Source organism: Dendrobium catenatum, unplaced genomic scaffold (assembly GCF_001605985.2).
Source record: "Dendrobium catenatum unplaced genomic scaffold, ASM160598v2 fragScaff_scaffold_1520, whole genome shotgun sequence".
Classification (NCBI taxonomy): Eukaryota; Viridiplantae; Streptophyta; class Magnoliopsida; order Asparagales; family Orchidaceae; genus Dendrobium; species Dendrobium catenatum.
This window is the reverse complement of record NW_021319982.1, coordinates 1,359,503-1,384,078: the sequence shown is the minus strand read 5'-3', so window position 1 is coordinate 1,384,078 and position 24,576 is coordinate 1,359,503. Positions and strand designations below refer to the sequence as shown.

General features: G+C 34.0%; 2 protein-coding genes and 1 long non-coding RNA gene across 5 annotated transcripts; 2 read left to right on the top strand and 1 right to left on the bottom strand.

The window, feature by feature from the left end:
* Positions 1-1,829: 1,829 nt before the first annotated feature.
* Positions 1,830-13,991, bottom strand: LOC110093638 (microtubule-associated protein TORTIFOLIA1). 2 transcript variants are annotated; one of them, XM_020818587.2, is made up of 7 exons: positions 13,007-13,991; positions 10,006-10,197; positions 9,713-9,806; positions 9,017-9,612; positions 8,739-8,852; positions 6,440-7,327; positions 1,830-2,395 (listed from the first exon to the last, which is right to left on the bottom strand). In XM_020818587.2, exons 1-7 carry the CDS (start codon positions 13,781-13,783, stop codon positions 2,201-2,203), a joined length of 2,856 nt encoding a protein of 951 aa, XP_020674246.1. In that variant the 5' UTR covers positions 13,784-13,991; the 3' UTR covers positions 1,830-2,200. The 2 variants fall into 2 exon arrangements, with proteins under 2 accessions (XP_020674246.1, XP_020674245.1); XM_020818586.2 differs by lacking the exon at positions 8,739-8,852 and having other exon boundaries at positions 8,903-9,612.
* A 6,248-nt stretch (positions 13,992-20,239) lies between these two features.
* On the top strand, positions 20,240-21,429 carry LOC114581102. Of its 2 annotated transcripts, none has more exons than XR_003702917.1 (2): positions 20,240-20,410; positions 20,910-21,429. It is a non-coding gene; the product is annotated as an uncharacterized LOC114581102 (long non-coding RNA). The 2 variants fall into 2 exon arrangements; XR_003702916.1 differs by having other exon boundaries at positions 20,873-21,429.
* A 422-nt stretch (positions 21,430-21,851) lies between these two features.
* LOC110093644 lies at positions 21,852-22,522 on the top strand. The gene is given in 3 exon segments (XM_028700424.1): positions 21,852-21,899; positions 21,996-22,190; positions 22,193-22,522. Coding segments are annotated over 3 exon segments (450 nt in total). The 3' UTR covers positions 22,400-22,522.
* Positions 22,523-24,576: the final 2,054 nt, after the last annotated feature.

Here is a 24,576-nt window from a genome sequence, read left to right as displayed (position 1 = left end):
TTTTGTATTGCTCGGTATAGCTCGGTATAATTCGGTATTGGTCTTCACATGATGATATTCCTTGTTATTGCCAAATAATACCTAGCAATACCGAGCAAAAATCGAATTTTTTGGTGATGGGAGGACGTATCTCTACGTCAGGTGGGAGGACGCAATAATTTTTCCAAACCTAGACAATGATTTTATTTGGGATAATCTCTTTATTGTTTTCTAAAACAATTTTTTCATTGAAAATATTTTAATTCAAAAAAATTTTGTACTAAAAAAGTTGTTTTAAATAAAGCCAAAACCTTAGTCTTTGTTTGGGATAAATTCAAATTTTTAATGAAGAAAAAAATTGTTTAAAATAAAACCTTAAATAAATAGGATAAATATTTTATGAACGCACATATTCAGCAAAATCTATCATTTCATTTGAAGGTATCATTAAGAACTTATAGAGCTGTTAAAAAATATATTTGCTTTTTAGATTGTGTTCAACTTAATAATTAATTCCAATCCAACAAATTTTTATGAACCAAACACATAAAGTATTGCTCAATTATGTTCAGCAAAATCATAGTTTTGTGTGGATATAAAAAAAATATGGTGATATTTAGATTTCACAAGTTATATATAAATTTCAAATATATTTTATGCTTGTGAAGAGCTTGTGTTTTGTTTTTCTCTAAAACAATTTTTTCATAGAAAATATTTTAATTCAAAAAAAATTTGTACTAAAAAATTTATTTTAAATAAAGCCAAAACCTTAGTCTTTGTTTGGGATAAATTCAATTTTTTAATGAAGAAAAAAAATTGTTTCAAATAAAACCTTAAATAAATAGGAGAAATATTTTATGTACGCACATATTCAGCAAAATCTATCATTTCATTTGAAGGTATCATTAAGAACTTATAGAGCTGTTAAAAAATATATTTGCTTTTTAGATTGTGTTCAACTTAATAATTAATTCCAATCCAACAAATTTTTATGAACTCTTATAATTAATGAACCAAACACAAATACAGTATTGCTCAATTATGTTCAGCAAAATCATAGTTTTTTTTTTTTTGTGGATATAAAAAAAAATGGTTATATTTAGATTTCACAAGTTATATATAAATTTCAAATATATTTTATGTTTGTGAAGAGCTTGTGTTTGGTTTAATAAGTTAATGAGCTGAATACAAATAAAATATATTTGCTAGTTTCTTAACAAGGCAAATAAAATTTGAGTCATCCTAGCTAAGAGATTTTAGTCATGAGGTAGTTAGTGGTTGGAGTTGGAGGAGAGTGATTGAGCAATGATTGTTTGAGATTATAACTATCATAGATTTTTTTTTTTTTTTAAATCATCACTATCATAGGTTGATGATAAACACTGCCGTTGTCAGGTCCCAAATTCTGGATGAGAAAAATATAGGGTTGCGTTAGGTAGTCAACAGCCCGCGTAAAACTTGTCGAACAATAATGACATGAATCCTTTAAGAAATTATGGAGAAAAATGATTCATGTAGCCGACCCCACATAGTGGGATAAAGGCTTGATGTTGTTGTACTATCATAGGTTGACGATAGTGATCAGACGGTTTTTTTTTAATCATAACTATCATAGGTTGACGATAGTGATCGGACGGTCGTGATTAGAGAATCATAATCATACTATACTGACTAATTACCTCTATGCTATAGTTATCTTAAACATATCAAAGGACTTTAAGCCCATCATAGCTAAAATTTACACCATAAATGTGTTTACATTATCAAATAGAATGGTTGGACCAGTTTTTTCATGGGATTTAGATATTTAATATTTTTTTGTTCAATGAACTATTCAAGTTAAAAGCTAATTGAGCCTATTAAAAGCCAGTTGGATTAGATTCTCCTTGATTACAGTTTGCAAATTGTAAGCCTTGTTTCTACGGCTACTAATGAGCTCTTGAATATAACAATAGTAAAGTATCCTACATGAATGCTTGTAGACCAAAAATAAAATTTCCTACTGTATAGATTCATTACAAATATAAAGAAAAAAAAAAAAATTCAAGAGAGCCTTACTATATAATTGCTGAATATAGATCCAACCAAGATGACGAAGCTGTGTAATTCTGTTCTAAGGAAGCTGCTCCGTTGTTCTAGAAGCTTCATGAAGGTTCATTATTTACCAAAGAAATCTTTCTAGAAGGGCCGGTAGCAAATAATGTAACAAAAGGTGTAGAACTTACTTCATAAGTTGCTGAATGTTGATTCCCCAAGCTGTAGCAAGTTGTAGCATTATCTGCTCTGCAGAAGCCCCTTCCCAATCTTCAGGCAGCTCCATAGCAGATGCTTCATAAAGATTGAATAGCATCTCTCTCTTAACTTCCACAGGTATTCCAAGGAAATCCTCTCCATTTTCCACGATCAGATCCAGCAACTGTAAAACGGCAAGAGTCACAAATGCGTTAATATGTTTGTAAGAAACATGTTTATCCAATTACATTTGTAAACTAATCTTTTAAGTTGCAGAATAGAGAAACATATTTAAATTTAATCCGGATCCAATCAAACCGTCAAGTCATGCTTTGCAAGCAGGAAGTATCAGAAGTTTACAGCGTTTAGCCTTACCTCTCTAGGGGTGTTAATATTAGACCTGACCTGAAAACTTGACCTGAATCCGGCCCGAAAATTTCGGGTTTGGATTGACCCGAACCCGAAGCGGGTCGTCTTCGGGTCCTGAAAACCGACCAGTTTGAAAAACCGGGTCGGGTTCCGGTTGACCCGGGAATGACCCGGAATGCACACAAACTCGTCTGCCCGAAATGACCCTGCCCCGACTACCAGGTCACGTCGCCGCCTTGCTGGGCAGTTCCGTGCCGCGTTTTGAGGCCAGCGTCGCCGCCAGCCGTCGGCCCATTTCCGTGTTCGTGGGTTGGGTCGGGTTGACCTGAACCCGAAGCGGGTTGGGTTTGGGTCCAGAAAATCGACCCGTTTGCAAAAATGGGTCGGGTCGACCTGAACCCGAATAGTGTCGGGGTATTATGAAAAACTTACTATGAAGTGTAAAGTATAAAAAATTGGTAAGCCAATCCTCATATGATTGACAGTGAAACTCTACAGCAAGATAATTATGGTTGAATAGATCATCATTTCTAATAGTATTTTTCATATCAAGCCCATCTAATTTGATGCAATTATGAACTAATGTCACATGTTAATCATGTCATTTTAATGGTCATATTATATGCCAGATTTTTTTATCATTTATGCCTTAACTGATGAGTTGCACAATGAAGTTTATTTCTTGCAAACTCCCACCAAATGATTTTTACAATATTTTTAGGTTATTAGTTCTACATCATTGATATAGAAGTTTCTGAAGTCAAGCTTCAAGAATCTGGTGAAAGTGATTATGTTCATAAAGTTATTTATTTTATTAGTTAACATGTTATGACTTTGTTAGGTGAGTTGTCATAGTTCGATTTTAATTATTTTTAATAGATAAAATTCTGAGGATATTAATAGTGAAAGTGTGGTTGATATTAAGATAATTATTAGTGAGGACATTATAAATGTAATGGGTGCTTAGACTCATCAAGTTAGATTAGAAGATAGTTTAAAAATCAATTTTAAAAAGAGATGGATAGACTACTGTAACACATACTAGAGAAAAAATGATAATTATTAGAGGTCACATAAATAGACATATGGTATTAGTAGGATAGGTTATGAGAGGATTCACAGGGAATGGGAAAAATGACAGATAAAAGCAATAGAAGAAACTAAAATTGATTTAGGCTTTGTTTTGGATGACTTTCTTACTGCTTCTTAAAGCAGCTGGAAAGCTGCTGCTTTAAGAAGCAATAAGAAAACCGTTCCAAATGAAGCCTTTGTAGTAAACTCTAATATAGAAATAGAGAACATTTATTTAAGAAATGAGAAGAAGGATAAATTACATATAAAAGTGGAGCCACTAGATCACAATAGACATCATTTTACTTTGAAGAGATGAAAAATCCTTTTGCAAAGATCGTACGATGATTCTAACAAAGAACTTGATAATACAACATGAAATTAAGTATGCATATCTTAAGAGTATAAATCAAACAAGCAAAGAAATAACTTCCTTGAGACAAAGTGATAAAGTTTAAAAGTAAGAAAATTAGTAAGCTTCCAAAATAGATTGTCAAGAGAGGAAAAGTAAAATTCTTTACTTGATTAAACCTAATGTGGGGTAAGATGAATTATTTCATTTAAAAAGGTTGTCATAAATTTTCAAGTAAATCTAAGAATAGATCATAAGATGATAAGGAGCTTTAGTGGTGGAGGTAAAAATAAAGTTTTTAATGAAAAAATGTTTTTGAAGAGTGACAAAACATAATAAAATATACAGGCTCATAATGATAATAATAAAAAAAAAACTAAAAATCTTTCAAATCATATAGTGAGCAAAAGAAAAATTATATTTTTTATGATTAATATAATATGCTTGATAATAAGGAACGACAAAAGAAGATATATAGAGTAGGTGAAATAAGAGATACGAGATCCAAATATTCTGATCAAATTAGATGTATTAAAAGTAAAAATAATAAGATCTTAGCAGCATTCGAAGGCATAAAAAAATATGAAAATAGTATTTTGAGAAATTATTAAATGAAAACTTTAAGAAAGAAGTTATTTTGTAAGAGTTTAATGAACAAGATAATGATTTATATTACAAACTGATTCAAAAAAAGATAAAGTTGAGTTAGCATTGGCAAAAACGTAAAGCTTTCAATCTAGATAAGAAATATATTAATATTTGAAGAACTATTGGGAATATTGCAAAAATCAGGTTAATAAATCCTTTCAATGAAATGTTGAAGACTTAAAATGAAGGTAAATGATAAAGAAGCAATTCAATACCAATATTTAAGAACAAAGGCGTTATTTAAGATTGTGCAAACTATAGAGGGATATAAGTTATGAGACAAAACAAAGCTATCGGAAAGAGTAATGAAACATAGTCTTAGACAAAAATAAGAAAGTTTCAGATAATGTTCAAGTTGTAATCAAACAAGCTTGATTTTTTTTTTAATATTCAATGATTAAATAAACAATTGTTCGAATTATTTAGATTCATGAACAATATAGTTGAAAGCTCATAAGCAAGCTCGTTAAGAAACTTAATTAATATTCGATATGGAGCTAAATTAAAATTTGTCATAAAAATGATGAACAACCAAATATGAATGTTTCATATTTGTTATAATTTAATAACATAATAATTATTAATAAATAAATTTTAAAACTAATTAAACATTATAGCATTTATTAATTATAGGTCCTTGTTCATGTCTACTAGATTGTTTGTTTTGAATGTTTATGTTTAATACATGAGCTGAAGATGAGGCAAACTTGAACATTTATCATTTTTATGAACCAAATATGAACACATATAAAATAGCTCGAACAAGCTGATCATACATGAGCTCAAATATGAAAAAACACATGCTCAGCTCAGCCAAATTCGTTTGCAGCCCCCATTAGAAGTAAAAAATAGTTTGTTGGGTATTCATTTAGTTCTCTACACCACATTTCTTCGTTAGCATTTAAGCTAGCTAATTTCAAGCTTATGTTTAATATTATTCCTGAATCTGATAAATTTGGCTTAAGTATGTTAAAATAATGATGGTCTATTATAAATCATATCCAAATACGAAAAAAGTATAAACAGACAATTGCAAGTACCATAGATGCAAGACAATAACTGGAGAATGAATAGCTTATTATCTGATTTTGCAACAATTTCAGATTTTTGTAAAGCAGAAAGTGAAAAATTATCATTCATTTGACGCTTTCAAAATACGGAAAGGCATAGTTGTCAATAAGGTTATGTGAAAGATATACTTATAATTTAATTAGTCTCCCAAACTAAAAAACCTTCAGTCAGAGTGGCCTGATTTCTTAGTCAGTTTAGCTCAAGTTCAATTTGGATCCAACAATTGAGTTCAATTCTTAGTATGGTTTTAAGGAGCTAGCAGAACCGTGCAATAAAACGCTAAATTAAAACGACAATAATTCCCCTTTTTTTTAATCCTTACTTCCTTACTCCTGCAGTGTAATAATTCTCCTTTATTAACTGGTGACATCAATGAAAGATTTCATGAAAACAAGGAACAACTTCAGCAAAATCATTCCTAAACCCTAAATCATCCCCATCACCCTCCTAATTCGCTCTCCAATTTGCTTTCACCCATTCTTATCCCTATTCTGTCCTTCAAACCCTAATCATGCCTGTTTGCATTAATCCAACATTGGAACGTTCAAAGACAAAATAACAGCAAATCAAACAATCCCATGAAATGTGCGGTCAATCAATCTGGATAATGGTATGTAAGAGACATGATGATGTAAATGAATCATATGAGTAGACAACTGAAAGAATATATATGTCTGATCAAGATTTGATTGAATAGCATGGTTGTGATAAGCATACCTGCTGAATCCAAGCAAGAGCTAAGTCATACAAGCTTTGTTCAAGCACAAATTGCCCAACTGCATGCAACAACTCGCTTGCTACTTCACCTGAGAGCTCATTAAAGGCAGGCCCAGACCTTTCCATCAGCTTCACAAGCAAAACGTCATCACCTGTAGACAACACTTCTGCATATGCTGAGTCCAAATCACCAACATGAAGTGAATCCATAGCACGGTTCCATGAGATCCAAAGCTGGCCCCTTTCTTGCCTAGAGTTATCAAATGTTGTAATTTCTGCATCCAGTTCGGCGATTGGCCCACGTGCCCCAATCCGGGAGGTTCCATTATCATCTCCGGCCACTCGGATAGCTTCCAAGGTGGCCTCATCCTTGGAGGCTTGCCAGACACTTCTTGCGGAAGGACCTTCACCAAGCCTAAATGGTCCTTGACTCTTGCTCCAAGCTCTTCTGCTGCCAACTTGCTCAACATCAGGCTCATGTTTTGGAAATTTGCCATCAACCAATGAGGAAGTAAATCCTCTCCTTCCACTTGAGACCCCATTTCTTTGACCAGTATATACATAAGGATCCCGTCCTTCGGAATCTGGTCTCCATGGAGCATCTCTTCCCCTTGATCCTGGAACCATGCCATCTGATGAGAGATATCTTTCAGAAAATGGAATTCTACTTTCATTTCCCCTGACAAACTTTGAACCACCATAATCTTGAAGACTATTGTACTTGTTTGAGGACCGTCCAGGAGATCCCTCAAACCCCATCATTACATTGCCCCCCCTCCTCCCAGATGATATTGATAAATCCTGTGCCATTTCTTCAACAACTCTCTCAAGTCCACGCACTCTGTTCTCCAAAGTTACTAAGCTATCATGAGAGCCCCCCATGAAGTCCTAAAAATTGTAGCATAGAAATTAATGAGGCAGCAATAGTGAACTAAATCAGGCTAGCCAACGATGATACTGGTGTGATTTTGTAGAATGATCATAAGCAATGGCTATCACAAATATAATAAATCTAAGACATTCCTCTCGGATATTTGACGATTTTGTTTTAATCTAGGCCCGGTTTGTCACATAAGAATCTAAATAGAGAGAAAGAAAAAAAGAAAAAAGGACATGAAATCACAAATCAAATGCTTCATATATATAACCAAGTAAAATATTGCCAAATTTCATTGCATTTTTTCGTTTTAATCCAAACACAATTTTACAAATGTATTCCTGTACCTTTTAAATGTCATGAGAACGGCTTTTATATTTCTATTTTTCTAAATGAGAGTGAAAACTAATTTCCTTCAATCTATTTCGTATGTGATAAGGAAGGTCAGTATAAACACAATTCCAAACAGAAGATTTGCTTGCAAGTAATTTAGTAATTTAACAAAGTATGAAATGTTAATCTCAAGATTATAGTTGCTTAACTAAGGAATTCCATTCAAGTAGTTTCCAAATAAACTGGATGTACTTTAGAATTAATCGTTTTGGTTAATCGGCATAAAGTAACTGATAAATTACATAGAATGAAACCCATTCCATTAGTAATATGTTTACAAAAATGGAAGAAAAAAAAAACAAGGTGTAGAATTTAACACTCAGCTAATTATTAATTTCAGCAGGCTTGCTTAATGTTCCTCATGCATTATCGATCAATAAAACATTAAGCTGGCTAGAAAAGCACAGAGACATATTCACCTCTTATCCATATCATATTGTAATGCAAATAGAATTATGATTCTTAGACAATTTTTTAAGAATATCATTGATGAAAGGGAAACACAACAAACATATGATAAATTCTCCTTTGCTGATAGCTTAAATTGATAAGCAAACCATTACACTGAATCAGTGAGACTACGATTGACAAACAATTAGGGTTAATGATAATGACATTTCAACTTTCATAACAAGTCTTCTAGGGTTATATTAACTAAGGATACAGTAAGAGGTTAAGAAATTAGAATAAACTAGTACACCAGACAGATTGCCAGGACCTTTCTAAATATTCCTCACCAGCTTGATTGATAATAACAGACAAACTCTACAACCGCGCATGTAACAAAGCCCATAATTTTTGCCTTTACTATGTACAACATCTAGATGCATTAAATTCCAAGAAATAATACTTAGCAAAAAGTAGAAGCAATAGAAAGATATGACATATCATCAATAAGTAACAATTTAAGATGAGCATTCTCCTTGAACTGAGTGAAGCCATACCCCAAATAAAAAAGCACATATTTCTCCGAGAAACCAACCAAGCATATACAATTTAGTTAAAAGCAAACCTGAAACATGTCAGTACCTGCAACATGTCCATAAGATGAGCTTGTTGCCTCTCCAACTGTGATAACTGCCTCTGAATGGCTAACCAATTTCCTTTGTTGTTCATGCCAGAGCTTTCGACTAGACTTTCAGCCTGAAATATGTTTGCCCGGTGTGCAAGGCAAACCTGCAACATGTCAATACCTGCAACATGTCCATAAGATGAGCTTGTTGCCTCTCCAACTGTGATAACTGCCTCTGAATGGCTAACCAATTTCCTTTGTTGTTCATGCCAGAGCTTTCGACTAGACTTTCAGCCTGAAATATGTTTGCCCGGTGTGCAAGAGAGTCCTGATTGAGTTCAACCCTCTCATGAGCATCAAAAGACCTCATCTTCGAGTCCCTTGACCTGGATCCTCTTTCAGTCCACTTATCTCTAATAATGTAATCCAAGTCTTGTTGATTGTTATTAGTGCCTAGCCTTTTCTCAGTGTTATGATAGCTAAGGCCAACACGTCCATGATTTTCATTCAATTCGAAGCCAGGAACTCCATCAAGATTAGCCCTAGAACCACCTTCAGGCGAGCCTTGCTCATCTTCACCTAGCGTGTGGGATGATTCAAGGCATCTACGGGGTAGCATAACTTCAACAGAAACGTCATTTGAACTTCTTGTTTCAAGTTTTTGGAAGAACTCTGGATTCAACTCTTTGTCTTTCAAGGAGGGTACCTTTTTTTTTAGTATAACTGCAGCATTCTCTGGAATATTGCTGTCCTTTCCTTTCGACAAAAATTTGTCGCCAGTAGGTGAAGAATCAAGAGATAAATCTTTAACAGATCCTGAGCTTTTACTGTTGAGATTTGATTGTTTATCGTCCAACTTCTCATCATTCCAGGATTTGGCAACTTTTCTCTCTATAAGATATAACACCAGTACAAATACATGTGAGGGAAATGAAAAGAGACGACCGGAAAATTCAAAGCACATGAACAAATTATGAATATCATTTTATACCCATTGAATCCTCTGGTGCAGTAGTATCACTCTTGCTTGAAACTTTTTTCCAAACTTGCAATGCGTCCATCATGCTATCTCTCACGGGTTTCACCTGATTAAAAACCCATTAAAGACATCAATAAAATTCTAAGATCAGAGGGATTTCAGATACCAGAATCACAAGAGGATACGTTAGTAGATTCATCCAGCTGGAAAGCTAAGAGTGTGACCATATAATTTTATGAACGATCAGGCAAAACTATGAATGTTTCCTTGTTAAATCCTGGAAAGAATTCTCGGACAGATGTTACCTTATCAAAACGGCAAGCCTCAAGAGAATCAATTATTTGAGAAGTCCCATCGGTAATCAAATGACCTGAATAAGAGGCAAGCACAACCAAAGCATCTGCAGCAGACTTACGAGTGGCCCAATCACTATTATCAAGACATTCACGAATGCTTTGAAGCACAGTTGGCATACCCTGGGTACCAATTGCACCTATCTGTAAAAAAATTGGAGATTAATGCAAACAATTTGACGTCTCAAACACAGGTCATTTCTTGATATTTACTTTAGAAATTGATTAACCTCTGCCAAATCAATTAATTGGGACAAATACATACAAGAAAAAAGAAGACTTGTACAACTCCCACAGTATGAAGTTGCCTAAAATTAGAAATTTTCACATCACAATGTAACATTTCAATAGATGACAACAGGCAAAAGAGTTTCTGCTTTAAAGCGTGAAGTGACACTTTCAGTTCAATAAAACATGCAACTAAACTTAATAGGCTCCATGCATTTTAATATTTATAAAATATTACGAGGAAGTAAATTATTCAACCACTTACATAGCCCGAAAAATTTATGAACAAATTTATAGCATACCAAAATCAAATAAAGACATCAAAGAGCAATACCAAATAGTGGATGCAAACGTGAAACCCAGCCTGCTTAACAAGTTATAAAACATATCTTTTGGAAAATTGTTATGTCAAGTCATATCAGGGACGACAAACAATGAATTCTCCTAGGGAGTTTCTTTTCTTCTTGTACATTCTGATATCCCAATCGACAATTAAAATCACTAAACAGGCCTAGAAGCAGAATCAGGAGAGTGATTTCCGCAAGTTCAACAACAAAATAAACCCCAATTTGGATAAAATAGCAGAGCATTAATTATAAAAATGAATATTTCATCAACTACAACAAAAATTAGGGCTCAAGACTAAAGCAATTAAAAAACAATGCCAACAACAACCCTGGAAGTAAATAAAGAGTAAGAGAAATGGAAGGCTCAAATGTAAGAATAAACCAAATTTATCTTCCTATTCCAAAATTTCTCGCTATATAGTTGCTTGTGCCACACCAAGTACAAAAAGATGGGGAATCCAAATTGAGCTAAGGCTTTGGCATTGGCATCATGATTAATATATCTTATTTGACAGTGCAAACAGTGTTTTTCAATGAAACAAAACCACACCCACACAGGGGATAGTGGAATAAATTAACACAGTTAGCAGCCAATAACTTACCAAGTTCAGCAACCAACCAGCGCAAAGGAAACGAACCAATACCTAAAAAAACATCAACAGCTAAAAGGAGCTCGTGAAGTTTTTTTTTATTTGCATAGAAACCTCTTAATTGTGCTAGGAATCCATTGTGAAAAAACAAAAAATAGATGGCATAGGCAAAAAATAAATGATAGAAACAACGCACTGCAATAGAGAAACAACACAAACTTTTTAAGGACACATCTAAATAAACAACTCAGAAATTATAGCAAGTACAACAACCTCATGGAAGAAAATTTTCAGGGAAGGCTAAGAAAAATGGTAAATCATAGCATATCAAACAAAGATAAGAAATCCAGTATATACAACTGCAACAAAGACAGCACTCAAGCAGAATGCAAGCAAAAACATATACAAACCACTGGAACAACATCAAGCAAGCAGCGTTACAATTCAGAAGATATCCAAAACAAAATCAGGCACAAAATTGGGATCAACAGTAGTCATTTCACCAGCTACACCATGATCGAACAGCCAAATAGCGAGCTAAAAATTTCATTTCATCAAAACATATAAGAGTCCATAGATTTCATAGAATAGAACGAAAGGAGTGATAAAAAGAGCACAGAGGATAACTGAAGACAACATATTTTAATAAACAAATAAAAAACCTCCTACATTTCACCTAAACAACAGTCTGAATGTAAATTCTGAAAAATAAAGGATGGGAATCACAAAACCAAAGTAAGAAAACTACCACATACGCTTTAAATTACAGAAAAAAAAAATGAAGACCAAATCTTAGTACTCCACAATTACCGGAAAAAGAATCGAGGAAAACTACATAGAAGACCAAAGCAGGATGCAGCTCTCTTTGATCTGTTGGTTGGGAGCTCTGACTACCAAAGAAGAGATCTTGGGAGCTTTGGCTAACAATCAAGAGATCTTGGGTTAGAGTCTTGTGTATGCATGTGTGTGTGAGTTTGCTTTAAAAACCCTAAACATTCATATTTACTCATCAAAATCTCCAATACTTCCTATATATTTTAGAATTATTATTGTCTTCATATTTAAATTAAATGTTGAAGACAAATAAAAGCTAATGACCAATTCAACATTTAAGGTGAGTTTTCCCCAATTAGTCAACCATTCATCTCGCAAACACTCTTTTCACTCTGCTAGCTCTATCTAAGGGCGAATTATTACGTCCGGTGTCCGGGTTCGTCCGGTGTCCGGGTTCGTCCGGACACCAATCCAGACGCGCCACGTCACCAAAATACACCGGGCCCTAGTGTATTTGGGTGACGTGGTGTGTCTGGATTGGATGTCCGGACGTCAGCTGACCGGACATAATAATTCGCCCTATCTAAGAGACATACTCCCTTGTCTTCATTTAAAACCATCATTTGAAACCACGGTATTTGATGAAGTTAAGCGCGGCATTTCAACAAGCACCTCAAGCCTTCCGACACTATATTTTCATCCCTTCAATACATTCCCTCCTGCTCCCCACAATTCGTTTTTCCTGCGATGCTTCTAGTTTATGTATAAGCGCTTGACAAAACTATATGCCTAATTAGATCGTCTCTATTCAGACAATCCCATGACAAGTAAAGGAATATTGTATAGTTTTTCCAATTTGTTTCTACTAATATCAGGATAGCAAACAACAAGAAAAAATAAATAATTAGATGATCTCTTCTCCTAGGATCTAAAATTGCGGAGCTTCCCTACACCGATAATCTCAACCACTTTAAAAGCATATCACCAGCGTATGAACAAGTCAATCATACGAACCTGAGCTAAGCTCGAAATAACCGAGAGTAAAGCCCCTTTTGCAAGGAAGCTCTGCCCTGCAAGCATCTTGCAGATCCTTGGACAAAGCTTCTGAAACGCCACCGCTCCGCCGCCGACTCCCCCGCATTCCACCACCTTTGCGAGTGACGCCGCTGCCCCAATTTGCACCGTCTTATTTTGCTCCCCCAACACTTCCAACAGTGGCTTCACGAACAACCCAGCCAACGAAGCCGCAGTTGAGGACCCACCTCCCCCTCCTCCGCCATTATACGCTTCATTCGCATGGGAGCGAAGATAAAGCGTTGCGAGCGAGCCGAAAGCGTCGCGACAAGCGTCGCGTACGGAGGAGTCCGACAAAGGGTCCTTGAGGCGGCGGATGATGTGAGCAATTATCTTGGAGAGATGACTGGCACCAGCGTCTGGTTGGGCGGAGCAGAGAAGGGCGAGGAGGCGGACGGACTCGCGGCGGGCAACATTGCGTCCGCTGACAGCCGCAGCGGAGTCGCCGGCCGGGGAAGCAGGGTCGATTAGGAGGCAGGATAAGAGCACGGAGAAGCCATCAGATGGCAACGAACCGATTACTTTCTCGAGGTCGTCGATGGCGATCTGGTAAGTATCGCGGTCGGAGAGCTTCAAGACTGAGGCGAGGATACGGGATTTGAGCTCAACCAAGGCGATGTGGGAGGAGAGTGACGAGGGCTTGGGTTGCGGTGAAGATTGGGATTGGGCAACGGGCTTTGAGGGCTTAGAAGAGGGTTTTGAGGAAGAAGAGGACATCGCAACTACTTCTCGAAGTGGTTGTGCTCAGAAGGAGATGGAGAGAGCAACAAAGGCGGAGAAGGCGAGATTTGGGACGAATGGCATGAGGAAGGAATGGAGGTAGAAGAGATCTACCAATGTGGGTGAGAAGCGAGATTTTTGGAGAAGAAGAAGAGAGGAGTGCAGCAGAAATGGAGTGATCTCTAAGGCGGAAACCTTTTTTAGTCCGAAGGGGTACATCAGCGAGATCTGATTTATCGGTTTATTTTCATTTTTTTTTATTAATGGTCGAATTAATTTTAATTTTTGGGAAATCAGCTCATATTTTTCAAAGGTAAAAAAAATTTCATTATTTTTTTAAAATATTTTTATTTATTTACAATCGAATGAGGTCTTATATGCTTTGAAATTATATAATAAATACATGTAAAAATATAAAAATAATGTGCTTTTGAATAAATCCAGAATAATTTTAAAAATTAAACTAATAAAAATTGCAGCAAACGGAATTAACTGAGCTGAGAAATCAAAAGAAGATGTAATTTCATATAAAAATATTCAATAAAAAAATCTATTAAAAATATTAAATAGATTTTTATTTCATATAAATATTTAAATAAATAAAAATAAAAATTAATCTCAAATAATCCCTAAATATTTGAAGTCTCAATTTATACGCTAAATATGCACAACATAAGCTACATATCAGATTTTAATTGTTATTTTTTTTAGATATTTGAGGCATTAAAGCAAACTCACACACTTCACATATGTACGTCTATCATTACTATTTTGATCAACAAATAGAATTTCCAAATAACGGTAGCAGTCCTTTTTTTTTTTTAATGTCTCACAATGCACATATTCAAATTAATATATTTAGTATATTTTAATTTAGACAAATATACTCGATTGACTCTACTTAAGTTTGATAATTAACAAAATGGGTTAAATTTTAAGACAATCCCTTAACTATTAGTATATGACAATTTTAATCATAGAGTACAAAGTTGTACCAATTTAGTCAATCAACTATACAAAATTGATCCAAAATGAACTTTTTAGGACTAAAATGGGATCGATAGTATATTTCATTCATAACATAAGGAACTATTTTCGACCTATTTGGTATAGTAGAGAGACTAAATTGAAGCAACGAGAAATTCTGAGACTAAATTGATCATGTATGAATACTCTAATGACTTTTTTTTTTATAAAACCCACATGCCTACATGTTAATATTAACCAAAGGTACAAGTTTTTAATAAATCCAAAGCCCTCTAAAATACAACATTTGAAATAAAACCTACGAGCCTTAGATTCAAACTAATTACAATAACTAAATAAGAAACAAAAAAGCCCAAAAAAAGACCAGCCAAAGAAGCAGCAACCAGCAGAGAACCCATAAGAGCGACAACAGCCAATAAGTCTCGGCCCTGTAAAAAGCATCAACAAAGGAGCCCATAGAGGATATGACAAATCCAACACACCCAAGTGAGTGCCAACCAGAATAATCAAAACCTAATAGAAGCCCAAAAACCCCCCAACCTAGCAGCAAAACCAACAACGAAGCCAACCAACAAACAATCAGCCACACAAACCCAAAAGAGGCCCAAAAACAAAAGAGAGACACCCAAATGCCAAATTGTTTATTCTGAGATTTATGCTTACAATGTTTGTTTCCATCGTGAGAAATGGATTTTTGGACAATACAACTCACATTCAAACTATAAAACATCTTCAAACTCATCCACCAGCTCATTCAAATCATCCTCGCAAAGTGAAGAAACATACCCATCCAGCCAATTAGTTTGATTCACAGGATTTTCAACCACATTGGAATACAACTTAGCTTTCAATTCATTATAAGACATAATACCGATCGACACATCCACAAACAGCTCATTCCCATTCTCCATCATGTTACATGGCAAATCATCATAATCAACATCAACATCATCACTTACTGCAGAAATAATCACAACCAAAGCATCAATAGGACTAACAGTTTTACAAGCCACATGTTCCAACAAATCTGAAGTAATACCACTCATGATTGCATTAGAAACAGATGAATCATTTAAAAGAGGTTCAACATTCATGTTAGGAATCGGATCATCCAAAACATTAACAAAAAACTTGACATCCAACTGGATCAGCAGAAACCAAAGTATCTAAGGGGCTCATAGTTTTATCAATGAGCTGATTTTAGAATTTTTTTGCTAACAAAAGGTTTAACAACAATTTGTATACATTTTCATTATCTTGATAATTTTATAAAATTTAACTAATTTGAATTAAATTAAGCAGTAAAATGCTATTTGGGATCATTTTTTTATTATGATATAAATAAAAAATATATTTGATATTTTAATAAATTATTTTTATTTTACTTTATATTGTATATCTGTATGACAGTCATGATTGTAGAGAGAACAGTCAAAAGTGATTTCTATTTTAAAAAATGAAAATATTTGAAAAATATCTAAAAAAAATACATTTAATTTGTTTTAAAATTTTAAATAAAAGCACTTAAAAGACACTTAAAACATATTTGAAAAAAAAAACATATAAATGAAAGTTTATTCAAAAGAGACCCTAAAGAATCACTCTTTACAAGTAAATAATCACATTATCAAGATAAAAAGAAGCTTTGCAAATCTCACTCAGGACATTTGCTTATTTGCAAAAAATATTTTTTTTCAAATAATTAAAAGATCAAAAGACTCTCACATGAGAGATATCAATAAACTCAATCATGTGAAAGAATTCTGCACCATTATTTTATTAGTCCCACCACCTAATTAAGCAAGCCTTCATTTCCATCTACCTCACTCTGTATATTCTTTTCTATTAATTCTCTGATTTGTTAGTCTATATTTTATGTTTGTATTGCTTTATATTTTTAGGTTTTGATCCTTTATTGTAAAATATATAAAATAACATATAAATGAAGGGTAACTATTTGAAATATTTTATTATGCAAATTATGTTAATTATAAACAAATTATCTCTATAAATAAATTAAACCATTATATAGTGCTAGAATTTGATTTGATTTTTTTTTTTTTAATTTGAAAAACTCATAACAAATGTTAATAAATATTATTTTTTGAGGCGCCTATTATAAAATTAAAAAAATTGAATAATTTAGGGTTCGTTTAGGACGACATCAGTTTTTTATAAAGCTAGTTGTAAAGTATCAGTAGAAAAACAGCTTTATTAAAAGTTGTTGTAGAAATCAAGTTTCCAACACAAAAATTTATTGAAAATAGTAAATTAGTTAGGATTATATTTTTTTTTCAATAATATTTCAAAAAATTATAAGTATGCGCAATAAGATTAACAAATGTTTAATTTACTAATATGATCGTCATTATATTTAGAACTAGCAACAATTTTTTTTATATAGACTAATTATATCACCAACAACTCTGAAATTTTTCTTAAAGTTCTTTGGTTTTAAATTATGAGGGATATAGATTAATTTATGTTTTCCTCTTTCCTCTCTCAGCTTCAAAGTTCAAACCAAGCATTTATTTCTGCCAAAAATGAAGCTATCTTTTTCTTCAATAGAGCTTTCAAGTCATCCATTGAAGCAATTATGCTTTGTCTCTTTTAAGAAACACAGTGGCCTTAGCCCATTTACAACTCTTTAGGATGGGAACATAACTGTAGAGAATGCTCAAAAGATAGAAAAAAATAAACCCAAACATGACCAGTCAACAATGCTCAGAACAGAGGCTTGAGAGCAAGTAAAGAAGAATTTATAACAGAAGAGAAATAGAGACAAAATCTACTAAGAAAACTAGATTTGGATGGCAGCAAAGAGGCGAATTATTGCGTCCGGTCACCGGATGTTCGGACATCCAATCTGGTGACGTCACATCACTCAAACACATTAGGTCCCATTGTATTTTGGTGACGTGGAGACACCAGATTGGTGTCCGGACGAATCCGGACACGGACGCAATAATTTGCCCAGCAAAGAAGGGGCGGAATACAATAAAGGTCATGTAGGGGGCGTTAGTGAAGTAGAACAAAAACCGATCATCATTAAGTCAGCCAAATCAAATATGAATTCTAAGCGGCTAGGCTTGTACCTTTGAAACATAATATTATTTAGAGCCCTAAATAAGGATATTACTATTGTTGGGGGGATAGAACATTCGTGGCGGTAGAATGAGTAAATTTTTCGTTCTAGCTATGCACAGATATACAACACACAAACAAGTGATTTATGAGAGAGAGAGAGCAGTAAAATATCAAGTCTTTTTTACATAGAAAACCCGAATAGGGAAAGACTATGGGCCTTGCGCGCCCAAGAGAAAAGATTTCTCTAAATTTGAGTGAATTCTAAAGGTTGATTTGTGTCTTGACTTGCAATAGCTTGGAGAGTTGGACAAAGATCCAGTGATGGTCGGGCGGAAGTCTGGTGGCAGTCGACGGCCAGGCAGTGGTCCGATAATGGATCAACGTAAGTCCGGCGGCAGTCGGCAACTGGGTAGAAGTCCGGCGGCGACCGACAACTGGGTAGAAGTCCGGCAACAGTCAGCGCCCGAGCGGTGGTCTGACGACAATTGTCGGGCGGAAGTCTTGCGACGGTCATCGGCCAGGTGAAAGTTTTGCGGTGGTCGGCAACCAAACGGTGGTTAATTTGATCCTACGATGATCGACAGAGGTTCATCGACGGTGGTGCTGGAGCTCTTGAAGCCTTAGATCCCTCTCCAATCTCTTGCCAAAAGCTATAATGATGTGATGCTATGCTCTATGTCATTTCTCCCAGCAAAGTCTACAGTGCGGGGGGCTCAGGTACATAGCATCGAGGCTCTCGACTACACAACGTCAGGCGCTCTGGTTCACAACAATGGGCATTGTACGAAAAAAAAAACTTATCGTGTGTAAAGCACCCAAACCCAAGCAAGGGAAGGCCCCCCTCACTCAGCGTGCACAACAAATTAAACTGAGGTCCGAAATAACTATACAATTCAATTGATTGACACAATCAGATTCCACACTGACTAACAAAATTTGATGACATTTTCTATTATAATCTCATTATATTTTCTCAGAATTAATCTCAAGACAAGTGACTTGAATTCTTGTCACTTAGTCTTCCTAATTATACAAAGTTAGATGATATTCATATGGATTAGGAAGACTGCAAAGGCAACATCTTTGAAGTTTGGCTATTGTGCGCATATACCTAATCTTTACACTTACATGCACCATCTTTATTTTATTTTCTTTCTAAATTTTAATCCAAGGATCTACATTATACTGTCAATATTTATGCAATAGATATCTAGGGATTTATCCATTCAATATAAATATTAATGCAGACATATTAAATGTAACAAATAGGTATATTATGTTTTTTTGTTGATAGCAATGTTGTGACCATGGAAAATGATTTAACTTGTTGTGTTGTTGCATTTTTGTATTTGAGCTAAATCCTATCGTATTTGTGTCAAATTGATAGAAGTTTATATATTATTGAATTCTTATAACCGTTGGGAATAAGCAAATCGAAATAAACAAGGTAAAAGCTACGGAGTATGAACATTAGAATTTATGTGGAAAACCAAAAGAACGAAAAATCACAGAGCCGCGCCACATCAAAAAATTTATAATAAAAAATGTGAAGAAATTGTAAAGATTTTTCACTCTGCTCTTCCTCGTAGTCTTCACATTCTCTCATATACCATAGCTTAACCATCATACGATTAGTCGGTTACAATACACGCAATGCAAAAAACCGAATGAAAAAAGGTCCATCAATAAGATTTTTTCTTATTGAATAATCGATAGTTATTAGAATTTATAAAGATATTTACTATAATACAATGCTTATGAAGTCTTAGATTTTATAATAAATCCTATATAAGAATAAAATTAGATAATCTTATCTAAATTTAAAATTTTAAAATAATAAATTATATATATTATAAAATATGTGATTGAATTTTAGAATTTTAAAGAAATATTCTTTTGGATTTTGCCTACGACCGGATGTTCCTCTGCATCCGGTCGGAGGACATAATAATTGTTCCTGAAAAAATGCTCAAAACTGTAGTAAGAGAAGGAAACTCATGCTTACGTTGGGACTACTTTTTTATTGATTCTTAACATAAAATTTTAGTACAAATCCCATCTTAAGAAACAATAAAAAAATAATCTCAAACTAAGCGTGACACTCACATTCTATGTATCTAGACAACTCTTGTTGATCCGTTGATTGAGAATTTTCACTATATATCCAGGCAACTCTTGTTGATTGGCTGATTGAGAACTTTCACAGTATACTAAAGTTTTGTTTGGAATGATTTTTTTACTTCTTAAAATAATTTTTTAGTAGAAAAATTTTATTTTTTTATTAAAAATTTATTTTAAGAAACAGCTAAAGCCATCCCAAATAAAACCTAAGAGATCTTTAAATTCAAAGTCTTACTTATATCATGTGTGAGAATTTGTCTTAATTACCAATATGTCAAAAAAAAAAAAAAATCTATGTATCCAGAAATTTATTTATTTATTTCATGGATGCTGAGCCGTTGTCATCTTGTTTCTACCAAAATGCAAAGAGGAAAAAAAATTCAATTTGATTAGTTGGGCTTCCTTCCAGATTCGGGAGAGATTCAGAAGGTCGGTTGAGTTCAGTGGCGATTTTATTTGTTCAGGTTTCGCGTTTTTATCTATCCTTAATCTGTGATTGTGCTTTCCTTTTGCTTGCCATGGATGTTTAGCTATCATGATAAATTCATTGCGGTTAACACATTTGATTACTTTGATTTTATTCCCTTGGTAAAAAGTTGAGAACTTTGCGATATCTTCTGAGACCTTGAGGAAAAAACCCTAGCGCAGGCAAAATTTATCTTCTTTTGTACTCTGAGTTTTGGTTTTGCATAGCGTTTTGAACTATGTCTAGTAAGTGTTCTGCATTTGATTCCCTTTGGCTTATATGCAGGTTTTTTTTTTTGGATCTGAAGGTTTGTTAAGTTAGTTTTTCTATCCACCATTCATGTGGGTTGATAGTTGAGATTTGGTACAAATTCACAAATGTTTATTCATGTTGGCTATATTATTCTGATTGATTTTTTAATGAAGCTGGGTTATTTTGCTTTCGTGGCTGACCCATCCTTAGCAAGATTGACAGTGATAAATACTGATGGAGATCCCACCGTGGCATTAGGATGGTTGGTGGGCGAGTACAATTGGGAATCCCCATCTCGGGTTCGAATCCCCTCTACTAAGGCCTCGCCTCTTCAGTGGGACAAAGAAAGTGTGGGCCCGATACCGGTGGGTGGCCTCACTAGGTTCCGCCAAATGATTAGTTATGACGCCAAGCTCTCTCTTTGGAGTGACAGCGGGTGGATACCCCTATTCAAAAAAAAAAAAAAACTTTTCTTAAAGTTTGGGGTAACTTTCTTACTGATTCTTAAAGTAGCTTTTTAGTACAAAATTTTAAATTTATACTAAAAATTTGCATTAATAAGCAGTAAGAAAGAATATGGCTTAATGTTAGTTGTAAGTGAGAATTTTGTTTATGGTAGTTTGATTCCCATGACATGAATGAAAAGAATATGGGGGATTTAGATATATAGCACATAATTTGTATGTACTAATACATTTAACATTTAAATTTTTATATTTATTTATAGAGTATTATAGTGTCTAATTCATATTAAAATATATGTATGAAATGGTGTATTCATTTTTGATAAGTTCATGTTAGTGATATTTTGATGTGATTTAATGAATAGATTGTTATATACATTTATGCTTAGTTTTCAGTTACTATTTTGCATTTTAGTTTATTTCATTGGAAGTTCATCACACCTTTAGTAGACTTACCACAGTATAATGAACCTTTTGCCATTGTATGAACTTTCAAAGAAATTCTTCATGTTTCTTTTCTGAAGTTTCTATTAGTTTGAAGCCTGTTTATATGCATGCCATATAAATTTCACAGTATAAGAGCAACTTCAAGGTTATTTGTGTATCTATCCTAAATGTTTTGCACATTCTACAAGGAGTAATCAACTCCATTGAAGGCTTCTCCTTCTCTCATAAACAATAAAAGATCATGCCTAAGACTCTTGGAGTCCACTTTGGAACTGGTGATTTAGGTTTAGTTTGGGGTGGCTTTCTTACTATATCTTAAAACAGAAGCTTTTTAGTACAAAAATTAAAATTTGTGTACTAAAAAGCTGCTTTATGAAGCAATAAGAAAGTTGTCCCAAATAAAGTCTCAATCAAGGTAGGTACCACGGGCACAATTGGCGCCTTGATGTCTCAAGAACTAGAATCCATGAGGAATTCAGCCCATACATCTTCCTTTCAGAAGAAAAATAGATCTAAACAGGTTTCAGTATCATGTGTTCATTCCTCTATAAGAACAGATCATGGAAACCTCGGTAAAGCTCAAATAACAAGCAAAAATCTCTTGCAAATGGACAACTAGCTCCAATTCTAAGCAATGAAGCCAACACAGACAAGAACACAAGAACAAAAAGGCCCTGGAAGAAAATACACACTTACATAGTTGAAGCTGTGGATATAAAGTGCAATAATCCTATGAGTAACCGATTAAAGAAACTCGGCTTCTCCAAACTATCTGAATCCATTGGTTAGTGTTGCATGAACTTGTTACAGTCGGTTCTTAAGTTTTTGTAGCCAGCTCCTCCACCATTTCTGATCTCAACAATGGAGCAGATGCATGGTAAGAATCCTCCATTGTTGCTTGGAATTGACTGTTTCTTCTTATTGAATGGGCCTGAGCTTTTTGAGGTCACTTTCTTCGATTTCTGATCGCTTCTGTGATGATTTGTATCAATCTTCTTGAAGTATTCAATCTCCTGAGACAAGAGGGATCCAATTGTTCCTTGGGTTCCAATCTCAATTGGGGAAATTGAGCCACCCATTGTAGCTTGCAGCCGAGAGAGTGCTTTTCGTAAAGTGATTTATGATGAATTTGGGCATTGGGGGTTGAGTGATGAGTGAATGTTAGGCGAGGAATGATTTTCATTGCTTTGAATGGGCAGTTGTTGGACTCTTTTCTCTCACATAAATGTTTCTTTAAAGAAAAGGAAGGTGAGAGTTTTAGATGATGAAGTTCTACCGTTTTAATGGCTATTCCCTTAATATCATCCGTGCAGTTGTCTCATGGACTTCTCTTCTTTGTGGAATAATATGGGCATGAATGATGATTCATTAATGAGTAATTAAACCCATAAAAGAAGAGATATGTTACAAATAAAACCTTAAAAAAGAGCAAAAATCATAGAAAATACTAAATATATAGCCATGTAATTGAGGAAAAAATTTAGATAATTTGAGAATGCCTACAACTGAGATTAAGAGAGAAAGGACCCGGCCACCAAATTAGATTCAGGCTTTATTTTGTATAGTTTTCTTATTGTTTTATAAAGTTGCTATAGAAAAAATACTTATTTTAGAACTGGTGTAGAAAGTAGCTTTCTTATACATTTTTTTTTTTTGAAAGAAGTAAAAAATAATGGCAAAATAAAAGTTATGATTACCGTCTGAAAGTCAAAGCAAAGCGGGGAGAAAGCTGTTCCAAATGAAACTCAACTCTACTAAAGCAAAGAACCTAATCTAGTTAACAAAGGAGGAAACCAAACTTTTGATAGTATTCGTGACTGACTCATGTTAGAAAAATGAAAGGAAAAACATAAGCAATAGATAGCCAAAATCTAATAAAGTTTAAAGAAAGAATTACAACTTAAACCCAAATACTGAAATTATGAAATAACTATTACTGAAATATTTGTTTCTATGAGGATGATCTACCAAAAAGCCTGATGAAACCTGTTAAAATAACTTTTATTATGAGGGAATTTGATATTTAGGCTTTATTTGAGATAACTTTTTAATTGATTTTTAAAATTGCTTTTTCATATAAAATTTTTTTGAATTATTTTTGTACTGAAAATACTGGCGGCCGAACGTAGAGCTATGTCCTGTGACCGGACCAAATAAAAGTTGGGAGCCATTTTTTGTCTGTGGAATAATATGGGCATTTTTTTTTGTGTGGGTTCCATATATGTATGTATTTGGTGGATCCAGAAAAGGCCTCAGTCAAAACTTTCTCAGGTAACATTCCTAACTCTTCTCTTTCAGTCGAAGATGGTTGGGACATTGCTCTGTCCCGAATATTTAAAAAGTCGATTAACAAATCTTTTCGACTTTGACCAGATTTTGGGGATTTGATATTTTTGAAAAATATTAGATTTTAATTAGAGTCATTAGCCACTGAGTTTGATTGATTTGGAATTTTATATAATTAATTATGAATTTTAAAAGTTTGGGGAATGGATCGAGGTTGAGCAGTTATTAATAGAATCAAAGGAAGAGAAGTAGGGGACACCTTGAGATTCTGGAACCATCCGGAAGTGTCCCAACTTAATCTAAGTATTGGGCTTTATATTATATATATAAGCAAATATTTAATGAGTATTTTATAATCCATATGACTAATGGTTTAGCAATAACCTTTTATAGCTTCAAGATACCAATATATTTGGTTGTAACAAAATAGCTTTTCATCATAAATTTTTTTTACCGAAAATAATAAGAAATAGTAGTCAAATAGGGCAAATTATTGGGTCAGGTGACCGAACGCAGAGATAGGTTCGGATAATAATAAAATATTATTTTAAAATTAGCGCAACTAAAGCGCAACTAAAGCGCAACCAAATACATATATATATATATATAAGGTAAAAACAATTTTTTATTTTAACTGTGGTAAGGTGAGTGTAAATGACTTTACTGAGACTATAATTTTT